The sequence below is a fragment of the Pinus tabuliformis genome, chromosome 9 (genome assembly GCF_031772625.1).
Source record: "Pinus tabuliformis cultivar Carrire ecotype Pingquan chromosome 9, CPIR1, whole genome shotgun sequence".
NCBI lineage: Eukaryota > Viridiplantae > Streptophyta > Pinopsida > Pinales > Pinaceae > Pinus > Pinus tabuliformis.
In genome coordinates, this window is record NC_142307.1 from 1312171514 (window position 1) to 1312184403 (window position 12890).

General features: G+C 40.5%; 1 protein-coding gene across 1 annotated transcript in view; it reads right to left on the reverse strand.

Annotated features, from left to right (window-relative positions):
* Positions 1-8134: 8134 nt before the first annotated feature.
* Positions 8135-12890, reverse strand: part of LOC149153361 (uncharacterized) — a 305256-nt gene continuing 300500 nt past the window's right edge. The window contains exon 10 of the mRNA XM_089439507.1: positions 8135-8707. Within this exon, the coding sequence (XP_089295633.1) occupies positions 8465-8707 (243 nt within the window). The 3' untranslated portion in view covers positions 8135-8464. The remainder of the gene's footprint in view (positions 8708-12890) is intronic.

A 12890-nucleotide genomic window follows, 5' to 3' on the forward strand; every position in this document is an offset into this window, starting at 1 on the left:
GTCAAAGTCATATGCTTGGATCTTGCTGATCCACTTCTGTTGCCTCTCCTGTAGCTGCTTCTGCTCCAAAAAGAACTTGAGGTTGTTGTGATCAGTCCTCACCCTGAACCTGTTACCCACCAAATACTACCGATACTTAGCCAATGCATGCATGATGGCTAGCATCTCCTTGTCGTATATAGAATACAACCTCTCGTGTGGAAGGAGCTTCCGGCTCTCAAAAGCTATAGGGTGACCTCCCTGCATCAACACTGCGCCGATCCCCTCTCCCGACGCATCACACTCCAAAACAAATGGTTGCATAAAATCTGGCAACACAAGCACTGGGCATTTGCTCATAACCGTCTTGAGCCTGTCGAAGGCTCGCTGCGCTATATCCGACCAACTGAATTCCCCCTTCCTCGTCAAATCTGTCAGGGGTGCAGCAAGATGTGAGAAACCCTTGACGAACTTCTGGTAGTAAGTACAAATGCCAATGAATCCTCGAAGTTCTGTCACGTTTCTCGGCTCCGACCAATCTCTGATGGCCTTGATCTTATCCTCGTGGACCCTCACTCCATCCACTCCTATGATGTGTCCCAAGTATAACATCTCCATCAACTCGAACTCACATTTAGAGAGCTTAGCATAGAACTACTGCTCCTCCAAGATGCATAATACTGTCTCAATGTGTTGGAGATGCTCCTCCCAAGTCCTGTTGTAAATGAGGATATCATCAAAGAACACCAACACAAACTTCCTTAAGTGACTGCGGAAGATGTGATTCATGCAAGACTGAAATGTAGCTGGGGCATTGGTTAGCCCGAAGGGCATCACCAAAAACTCAAAGTGCCCATAGTGACACCTGAAGGCAGTCTTGGGAATGTCTTGCTCCCTCACGCGAATCTGATGGTACCCAGATCTCAAATCAATCTTTGAGAAGAACTGTGCTCCTCTCAACTCGTCCATCAACTCATTGATCCTGGGTATGGGGTATCTGTTCTTTAGGGTCTTCTTGTTCAGGGCCCTGTAGTCAATGCACATCCTCAATGTGCCGTCCTTCTTCTTCACCAACACCACGGAAGAAGCAAAAGGACTCGTGCTTGGCCGAATGTGCCCAATAGCTAGCAACTTCTGAATGGCCCACTCAATCTCATCCCGATAGGCCTTGGGATGCCTATAAGGGGTAGTAATCACTGCTTGTATGCCCTGCTCAAGCTCAATGGTGTGCTCAAACCCCCGGTCCGGTGGCTGTCCTGGCGGAATCTCCCCAAATACTATGGCATACCGGTCAAGGATGGACTGTATCTCTGGGTGCACTATCTGCCCTGTAGTCCTTGCCTCTGATGCACGCAGCTCCACTGCCCACTCTACGTCTCCCTTTCGGAAGACTGCCTCCATCCGATGAGCTGAAACAGTCTGAGGCGGGTATGTGTGCTACCCCCGTATCTTCTCATGCCTCCCTGTCTTCTCATCATCCCACTCCATCTCTAGGGCCTTCCAATCTGTAGTGACCTTCCCTAGAGTGATGAGCCACTGAACACCTAGTACTATGTTGGTGTCCGGAATATTGACCACGAAGAAGTGGTCAGTCAGTGTGTAGGTGCCCATCGTCACTGATAACTCTGGAACATAACGAGCACACACCATGGTCTGATCTCCTGGGACCAAAACTGAAAATCCATCGAAGCTCTCTGTCGGTATACCTCTCTGCTCAACCATCTGTGCATCGATGAAGTTGTGGGTGGCCCCACTGTCAACCAAAACTGATACTCGCTAGCCACGTACTGTCCCCCGTACGCGCAGTGTCAAATACTTGGGAACTCCTCACAATGCTGCAAGGGCTCCTCCGATAGGTGCAAAATCTGCACCATCTGCTGCTGCTGGTGGAGGCGGCATGGGACCCTGCATGGCATGACTATCTCCTACCTCCACATCCTCCTCCTCATCCTCTTCCCCGCTGCTCTCAGAGAATACCTCAATAAAATGTGCTTTGCCAGCAGCACATCTATGTCCTGGTGCCCACGGCTCCTGACAGGGGAAGCACAACCGCTTCTTCTTCAACTCCCTCCAGGCATCATCATCAATCTGTACTCATCCTAGATTCCCCTTCGGAGGCGGAATCCTCACATCCTCCCCCTTAGGCTGAAAAGCCTGTCGCTGGGGGTAAGGTGTCCAGGTCCTGGGTAAGACATCATATAAATCCCGGGTCCTGCTAATAGCATCCTAAAGGGTGGTTGGTCTAGCAGATCTGACTAGACCCCGCAGTGGCTCTGCTAACCCCTCAACATACATGTAGATCCTCCGTGTCGTGGATAGATTTGGCACCATCATTGAAACCCTCAAAAAGTCTGCAATGTAGGTCTCTGGGCTCCCTATCTGTTTGAGCCTCGTCAGCTCAACAAAGTGTTGTTCTGGATCCCTCCGGTCAAACCTCTCCATCAATCCCCTAGTGAAATTGGCATATGTTGTCACTGTGGAATGCCCGAGTGTAACCATCCCATGGAACCACCAATCCTGGGCCTCACCATCCAAATGTAGTGTCACCACCTTGATGGCCTCTGTCTTCGACATCTGGTTAAGCTGGAAATAGATGTCCAGCTTCTCCACCCAAGACCTTGCCGAACTGTTTGATGAGCAATCAAATGTAGGCAAGTGAAATTTACTAGCAGTGCGGTGGGTGTCTCTATCATGATAATGCCGGTATCCTCTGTGATGGTTGCGGGGTCTACTATCCCGCTGGAGCTGAACAAAGTCTCTGAATGAGAGAGCATCACTGAACTCCTGCCCATAGGCCTAGTACTCCGCAAAATAATCGCCCATATGACTGGGCTCTGCCTCCTGCTGTGCTCCGGCCACTGTATCTGATCCTAGGAAAGTGGGCATGGTAAAGCGTATAGGGGCATGTGAGGCCACCTACTAAGTAGTATCACGCTGAGTGGCACCCTGCTTTGGCAAATGGTGAGATGCACCCGATCCCTCTCCAACCTGGAAAACTCGTGGGCTCTCACGCTGTCTAGCCTCCACTGCCGTGAATCTCTGCCCCATCACCTCGATCTGCCTCGACAGATCCTGCACTGATTTGAGGAGCATGTCCGCAAATCTCTTCCCATCATCATCTGCCATCGGATCCTCCTGCTCTACGTCCACCACAGGCTCCTCCTGTCCTGCGTCCACCACAGGCTCCTCCTGTTCTGCGTCCACTACTGGAACACAGTCTCCCTCTCCGTAGGTGTTCTCCAACCTACGCCCAGTGTCTTTGTATCTCCTACCTCTGTAACAGATGTAGGGCTTTTCCCCCAGTGTCATAGATTGCTAGCTCCATAGGCTGAGCCAGATCTATGCTCTGATACCACTGTAATATCCCATTTTAGAGATTTTCCCCAAAACCCCAGTAAACTCCAACCAAATACGCACAAATAATATAATAACCGGGAAACTCAAAATGATAAAAATAACAGTGGTGTGACATATAATAATATAAGCATGAAATATAAGCAAATACTCGAGAAATGCGGAGAGAAATGCTAAGCCATTTTATTATACTAAGTAATGGAATGAGTACAGGAGGTGATCAGAAGGATGGCACCTCGACATGCACCAAGCAAGTGAAGAAATACACTCAGAATAACAAGGAATGGCCTCTGTGTGGATGCTGCTGGAAAACTATCGTGTTGCTGCTACTGCTGGAAATCAAATGTGGATTTGGGGTTGTTCTCCTCCTTAGAAAATGCTAAAACTCTGGAATTCGCTCGTACTCAGAAAACCCAGAAAAAACCTAGAAAGCTTTTCTGAAATGGTTGACCCCCGAAAATCGCCCCCTTGGGGAATCACGAAATCCCTCAAGGCCTTGCGCTGCCACTGAGTAGAATCCTCCAAAATACTGCCTGAAACTCTGCCAAACCACTCCAATATGCAAGAGTTGATCCCTTGCTCAATATCCAAGCTCAACTCCTCCACAAACCCTCAACCCGGAACTGCTCCCAGAAGAACTGTGTCCCTCTCTCTCAAGACTGTGCAGTCTTCCAATGCTCAGCTCCACCTCAATGCCAAAAACTACTGAAAAAAGACTGCTGAAAATATCTTGCCCGAGTAGGCACTCAAAGTCCCCCAGGGCTAAGGGTGAGATCTCCGAATGGAGACACTCAGTGCACTAAACAGTGCTGCAGACAAGCTAAACAACCAGTGTGCTCCAAGTCGAAGTGACTAGCTCAAATGCTCATAATCGAATGACAAAATGAGGGGGATCCTCTCTCCTTTATAGCATTGGCCTCTCCCAATCCCAAGGCTCACCTCCTCCAACGTAATCCCCTCTTACCACGTGTTCCCTTTCCATCTGCGCAGTCCCTCCAAGTGTTTGCGTGGGCCCCATCTCTGCATGGTCCTTTGGCCCCCCTTGGCTCCCCTTTAAGTCACAACGTTGTGCTACTAGGAAGTGACTTTTATTCTAAAAGTGAGTTATGTCCCCTTTTCCTCACCTTTTTATTTACAAATAGCTATAGAAGGCAAAATTGAGGATAATCGAATATTCTAATTAGCCATGGCTAATTAGGAATATTTCAGCAATAGAGATGTCTTTTAGGAAGGTTGGTACAATGATATCTTCAAGTTGTTATGATGACTTTTTCAATGAAGGATAATAAGTGACCAAGAGTGTTCAATGATAGAGAGAGAGATATGGATAGTTGCTGCAATAGTTCCCTTTAAGAGTGAATGATGGTATTTTGAGCCTTCTTCCTGATGCCCTTAGCAAATGATGTCCTCCAAAGTAGTTGATGTAAATATCTTAGGATGATTGTTGTAGGGATGCCTTCAAATGAGCCAATAAAAGTGTTCAAGCTGCCTTTTCCTCACCTGAGATCTGAAACCATGTTGAGAAAGCAATAGGTTAACAAATTAGGGTTGATTTCTCTTACTTGATAATTGCATGGGAATATTTGTTGGCTTCTTACATCTTTTATTATGTTCCCTTCATCAAACAATTATGAAAACATAAAACATGAAGATCACAAGAGACAAAGAAGACAAAGATGTAGGCTCCAAGCCATGGAAAAACCCCACAAGGGCGAAAACCCAAACAACTCCTCTTCTTATAGAATCAGATCAAAGTGAGATATCCAAAACCCAAAAGCCAAGACCAAGACTTTGCACAAGAACCAAGTCAACCCTCCTTCAAACCTTCCTCAAGCAAGTTAAATCCAACGAATTCAACACAGGTCAATGCTCTTCAAATCTGATCAAACTTTGAATTTTCGGCCCCTACAGTAATTCTGAAATTTTCTGCCTTAGTGCAGATTTGAAACTTCACACGTGTGACAAATTAGGGCACAAGAACACTAAATTTCCCTCTTTGACCTTCACTCTCTCTGCTTTGACTTTCACTCTTCTTCTCTTGTCTTTCGCGGGTCTTCTTTTCCTTTTCTTAGCACAAAAGTCGATGAGACTGATTAATGTCCAAATGAAGTCAAATTGCTTTGTATTTATAGCTATCCAAGAGGTCGAATAGGTGCCATTCTGAGCCGACTTGATCTTGTGGAGGACAAGTTGACACCTTTGACTCAAATAAAATTAATTTTCTTTTTCTTTCAAGAAGTCTAAATGGGACTTTGACTCATGACAAATTTTATTTTGACTCAATAAATGCTAGAAGCATGAAGAACATGCTTGACTAATGAAAATAATAATAATGATTTTTTCTGAATTCAAGTTTCGGTGATTCATAATCAATTAGGAAAAGTCTTTCGGTAGAAATCACATAAGAGAAATTTTTCGCTGATGCGTTTCGAACCAACAAGTGTGGCTCATCATCAGGACAAGATAAAGAGTTAGGCCATGGCAAAAGCTTAAATAGAGAGCAATGTAGGGACGATAATTTCAAGTAACGACTATATTTCAACAATAATATTTAAATTATGACATTAATTTATTAAAAACAAATATTATTAAGTAACGGCTATATTAAATGGCCAGTTTTTTAAAAGTAATATTTAAATTATGATATTAATTTATTAAAAACAAATATTAATAAGTAGCGGCTATATTAAACAACTAGTTTTTGAAAAATAATATTTAAATTAATTTATTAAAACAAAATATTATTAAAAAATTCTATTACCGAAAAGATTAGAAAAAAAGAGTCAAACGAGGGAGGTCAAAAATTATAAAAGAGATTCAAGACCCTAATCAAGACAAGATCATTTAATAAATAAAAATAATTAATGGAAAATAAATAAAACAAACAAAAATATACACAAATCAAAAGAAATATATATATATATATATATATATATATATATATATATAAACAAAATAAAAATAAATAAATAAAAAGCTCCATGTTGGCCATATAGAATCTCTCGTCAAGGACTCTGCATCGTTTGTCATATAATCGTTACTTAATAATATTTGCTTTTAATATATTAATAAATTAATATCATAATTTAAATATTATTGTTGAAATATAGCCGTTACTTGAAATTATAGTCTCTGCATTGCTCTCTATTTAAGCTTTTGCCATGGTCTGCGTCTTCATCTTGTTTTGATGATGAACCATACTTGGTTCGAAACACGTCAGTCAAAAATTTCTTTTATGTGATTTCTACCGAAAGACTTTTCTTAAATAATAATGATGGTAAATTTCTTTTTCTTTTTTTTTCTTTTACATGAAATACATATTGACACAAGTGCAATGATAATTATGAAGACTGGACCTAGTTACTTTTTCAACAATTACTACCTTCAATATAGAGACAACTTATAAGTAGAAACGTAGAATATACCTGCTAATCTTACAACAGACATAAATATTTTATTATTTCCGTATCCCGACAAAATATTTTCTTACCTTTATAACACCACCAACATTCAATTACATGTTGATGTTTGTAGTTTGGGAAGGTACTTCTGCACAGGCCTACGTGTCTAGGTGTGTAGAAGTTGCCTAATACACCCTTAACTTAAGCAATTACTTTAGTGATTAAAGTGATCTCATTTTATAGGATAAAGTGAGTTAATGTAATAAAATCAATGATTTTTACATTAGTGAATTAGATGAATTTCAACTATTGATCTCATGTGAGGTTGAGATCTAATCTCAACCATCAATTACTTTGGAGATTAGAGTTGTGAATTTAGTCATAATTCAACCTTATAAAAGAAATGCTAGGCCAAGGGAGAAGACACAAAAGACATTGAGCAAAAGACAATGAGAGTGAGATCTCAATGGTTGGATGGAAACAATGTTGCAAAAATTGCTATTTTTTCCTTGAAACGATTAAATTGGCGATTTTTTCATTTTGTCACTATTTTTTCCCAAAAAATCTTCATTTTTGTATTTTTTTTTTTAATTTTGCTAATTTTTTGCCGATTTTTACTGATTTTTATGATTTTTTCCAATTTCGGACCCTTGCTGATTTAATCCCGATTGCAATGTTCACAACATTTGATGGAAAATGACTTCCATTCAAGTGCATTGGGTCTAAGGAAGGTGCAAGGAGTAGCAAGAGAGATCCAGATCATCTAGGATGGATTGAAGGATGGATCTAGGGCTTGATCAGCTGGATCAGAGCCAGGTTCATTGTTGTATATGTAACTTTTTTAGTGGGCCATTTTCCTAGTAAGGACCAAGTAGGTTATGAAGTCATTTTTAATGAAGTACTATTGATTGGGTAAAATACTTGTGTTATGTGATTGAGATTGGTCATTTAATTTGCTTTTATTGAATATTTAAGTTAAAACTCTAGCAGTGATTTTAGTCATTAGATCTGATTTGCTAGAAAATAATAAACCAGGTGCTTGGGTTAGAATTCAACATTACATGCTCCCAAATCTTCCAACCTCTAACCAGCAACGACCATATCTTCGATGTAGCCATAAGTTATAAGTAGAAGCACAAAATATTCGTGTTGTGCTTTCCTTGTACAACAAAGCATCCTTAGTATAAAGGTACATAGCATTGCAACTATTTGGCCAGATGTAAAAAAATTCTCGACATAGAGCATTTTTTAGCTTAAGATTTGTTTGCAAGAATCTTATATTCCCCGGTCAACCACTATATCCTTGTAAAATTAATCTTGATGAGTCACTACTATTTGATTCACTACTGATAAGCCCCTGGAATTATCTCTAGTACTGAAAAAAATTACATGATAAAAGCATTAGATCTAAACTGTGTATTTCATCTTTAAAATCCACATTTTGCAGGTTGATGGACATAAGAGTCCATAAACATCTTGCAAATAACCTTCCATAGTAATATTCCATAGCAATGGTCTACAACTAATGGAAACATGATCTTTACAACAGTCATGGAAATTTACTATTATTCTGGTAATAGTGCCACCTTCAGACAGCCTTTATGGAGCGGAAGGAAAACAAAGCACCAGCGTTATTCACTTTTATGAAGCATTTGTACAAATGATAATAAAATTACTTCACAACATTTACAATATTTAAATATTGCTTAATCCATGGGAATGTAGCTTCGTCAATAATCTACAACTCTGTTGTGATTAAAAGGAAACATTGGTAGCTTTTGCTCACCCATAGCGTAAGAAATTATCTGCTTCTTAAGAGGGCCCAAAATTTGAACACCATTAAATGCAGCAGCACGCAGAAGATTCACTGGTCCAAAATCTGCTGAAAAAATTCTCTGAAATCCATCCAATACTGCCATCATAGGTAGATTTACAAGCTTCCTTTCTCTTTCATACTTCTTCAACAACGAAATCTACAAAAGGAAAAGTATTACATTCAGCATATTTCCTGTATATAAAGCAATTTACTACTTAGAACTGGAGATGAAATTAAAATTCCTAAATATCAGATACATCAAAATATACTATCCATGATAATAAAAAATTAAATAAATGTACTAGCATGCTGGATCAAAGATAGCACCGTTTATATTCATGTATCTTATGCTGAAACATTAATACAGTTCTTGAAGCAAGCCCTCTAACTCGAGGGATTGCTCAATAGAACAAATGTTTCCAGAGATTTATATTCCATTTTGGCATGACCATATCAGTTAGATGGTGTCTGCACGTTCATTATTTCCTGTGACTAGTGCGACTGATAAATAATAAACAATTTGTAATGCTTCACAATGCTTAGTAAAACGATGTGAACAGTACAACAGCTCAACAGCCAGGAATTTTAACAAAAGATGATGAAAGATATGTTTGAGAGTAAGCAAATGCACCTAAGAATGATTCAAGAAATGCCGACTGACTTTCAGCAAATGCAGCTGCAGATCCAACAAAACATAAGATCAGCTCCATTACCAACATTCAAGCGAGACACACAGATTTTAGGCTTCAGTTTGACAGCACAATACATGCCAACAAGCTAGATCCCTGACTATGATGCTTGGCGGCCTATTTTCTAACACATGAATTGAATGACATACACAAGATCATGATGGCAGAAGTAAATATGGAAGACCAGGCCCACATGTGGAGTGCTGCAACTCTAGGTGACACATGACAAGCTCAAAGGCATGCACGTTTAGCAAGCAAGGCTCCAAGGTTGAACATTCAAGCGAGGTCTAATGCTCCTTCATAGGTCTCTAATGCTCCATCACTCCCTCTCAAGTCATGTGTACCATTGAATCCACCCCAGCTACATGAACACTGCTCAACCCGGGCATACCCAAGTCAAGCACAAGCCTCCATACAAGAAACCAAGTATCTCCATGTAATCTAGGACTCAACACCCTCCTCCAAAATGCCCAACACTCTTCCTTCATGGCAGGACATCCTCCTAAGCAAGCAACCACCCGCCATGTGTTGGCTACATGAAGTCACCAACCTTCATAGGTCTAAAAAGCTCTAACGATGGATGCCACACAAGAATCAAGAGAAGGCATAGAAGTTAATGAGCAAGCCAACTCCAATGTGTATGTCCACCACAATACAACCAAGGTTCATCCATACACCATGCACTCTACATCACACAAAACATCCCCAAGCATGGTGTAGGCACTTTCAGAGTAACCTTGAAAGCTAACACTCCCTCTCTATGAGTAAAGTGTTTTCACCATCACTAGCGTACTCCCTCTACAACTCAACCAAAACTACCGTCTACATATCTAAACTTGTTGCAATCTCGAAATCAATCACTAGCTCCTCAAAAACATGTGTCACCCAATTATCACACTCCTCCATTAAGGTAGCACACCTCACCTCCTCGAAGCAGTTGGAAGGTTCACAAGTGGAATCCATTGCCATATGGTCAATATATCTCCTAAGAGGTATACTTTCCCTCACTGAAGATCTAGGCACTTCTACATGTTCCTATGCATCCTATAATATCTAGGTAAGCCATCTTGGCTTCTATGTATCAGAGTCGAAGGTGAAGGCATGTCCATCCCCACTCTCACCTTGTCGACACCTAGATTTGACTCTTCTCTAAGCTCTAAAGTAGCCTCTAGAACAACAACCTCCTCACTTCTTCAAAATCATTGAAGGAGATACCTATGATCTCAAGGAAATCACATCTTCATCAAAATTCAGATCTCGGCTCACCATAGTCTTTCGTTGTGTTAAAATACAGAAATTGGAAGCCATTGAGATCTCATTGTATCCAACAAAGCAAGATAATATCACAACATCTTGAACATCCAAAGAACACTAAATGTGAACTTGAATGAACATAGCCTAGGACCATCAACAACCTGCCAAACTCCAACATTGTCCATATCAACTTCATAGGCTAAAATCTATAAACACCACATCATTGGTTGTTTAAGACAACTTTCAAGGATGATCACATCTCCATACAAGACCAAGGCAAGTGGGTCTGATCTATCAAAACAAAAGATAGAAATATGCCTACATCTCAACTCATCAATCCTAAATACCAAGCTCGTGGTAAAGGTAACAACACCCATAAAGAGTTATCTTCAAATTATGAGCACGAGAATCCCTCTCATGCATCTCAAAAACCTCCAACAATTGAAGCAACAATCTCAACAATGTCACCTTCTCCTTTCTAAGATAATCCTAAACCAAGAGTAACATTACGACCAACTTCTTCTTCTTGAGAGAATACAACCACCCTGTTATTGTCCTCTATGTTGATTTATGTAGCTTGGGAGGTACTCCACGACCCTGGGTACTAGGTTTGTGTGAGGTTGACCATAAAGGAATTTTGTGGGTGAAGTACCCAAGTAGTGGGTTTTGCACCCAAAGTTGTGGGCACAAAAGCAAGAGGTATTTTGATGATTTGAGCATTGTTGCAAGTGAATCACCCTTAATGGAGCAAGGGGCAAATAAGGCAACCATGGAGGCATTGATCAAATGAGAGAAAATATTTTTTATTTGTATGTGGTGGGCTAATTGATAAGTTGTTCAAGTCGGCTTAGCTTGAAAAGTGCCCTTTGGAGGGTTATTCGTTGCACCAAGAAGCATATAAATAGGAGAGAGGCAAGTTCTTTGATCACACATCACATCACACATGCAACACATCAAAGGGAAAGCAATCTAAGGTAGCATCAGCCTTGTGTTGTAGTCACTACAACAACACCCAAAAATTCTAGACTACTTCTCAATTTTGGGTCCCCCTTTGCTTTTCAAGACTCAAGGGTTATGTTCATGTTTTCAATTCATCAACTCCCCCAATGACCTAGTTGCCATTAAACCATAGTTTTAAAAATTGGAAGCAGGCATCGAACCGGTTGCCTATCTAACCATGATTCGAACCAGAACCGGATCAAACCGGATTCAATAAACTGGGAATGGAAAAAAATACATAAAATATTTATCTTTTAATGAAAATACTTATTTTTAAGATTACAAACCATGATTCCAAACCATTAGAGACAAGATATGGAAATTCTTCTCATCTATATACGTTGTTAGGGTGCATATATCAAAATGGCACTCGAGTGCAATACATATCAATGATATCATCCACAAAATATATAACCAATGAGGCTCTAAATGGCCTCTAGAGTCCAAAAACAATGCTAAAACTCAAGCTACTAGGCCACTAGCCTACTACAAGTACAAAGTACAAACTCAAACTCAAAGTACAAATCATTGATCAACATGATCACTCATCAAACTCATCACCACTACTAGAGATGGGATCATCAGCAGGAGCTACATAAACATCATCTGGGTCAGAGTTTAAGGACTCCTCACACTCCTCTCTAGCCTCAATAGCAATACTAGGCCTAGTAGAACTAGAAGCACGAGTTGGCCGAGTTGCATGACTATTGCTCCCCTCACCAATACCATGTGCCATGCTTGGTCCTGGTGGTTCACTTCCTTCAACTACCAAATCTACATTGGGATCAACACCCCCCAACTCCATGGCATCAATATCAAAATCAACATCAAACTTAGTTGGATGAGACTCCTCCACCCATTCTGAAGATGGATCAATATCATCCAACACAATGGGATCTGTATCAGGTCTTTTGTTTAGCAACTAGTTGCGCCTTAGTCGAAGGTTGTACTGCACGAAGACAAGATCATTCAATCATTTTTGTTCCAAACAATTTCTCTTCTTCATGTGAATCTGTTAAAAAACAGACCAATTGCACTCACACCCAAAAGCACTGCAAGTTTGGCTGAGAACTCTAACTGCAAACTTTTGCAGTTGAGGGCATTGGCTTCCAAATGACTCCCACCAATGTGCTACAAAGACAAATACTAGAGTTAGTTCATTTTTCAACAATTTAAATGGTAAGTTTGAAACTTTGAACTTTGAACAATTTACAAAATACAAATTACAACTTCAATTTTAAGCAATTGAACTTCACAAAAATAAAAACAAATAAATTGGAATTTCTTACCTGGTTGATCCACTTCTCTTGCAATCTTTGCCAGATTTTTGCCAAATGTGCCTGTGGCCCTAGAGAAAGCAGTGAGTTGATGTATTTCCAATTGTTGCAACTTGCAACT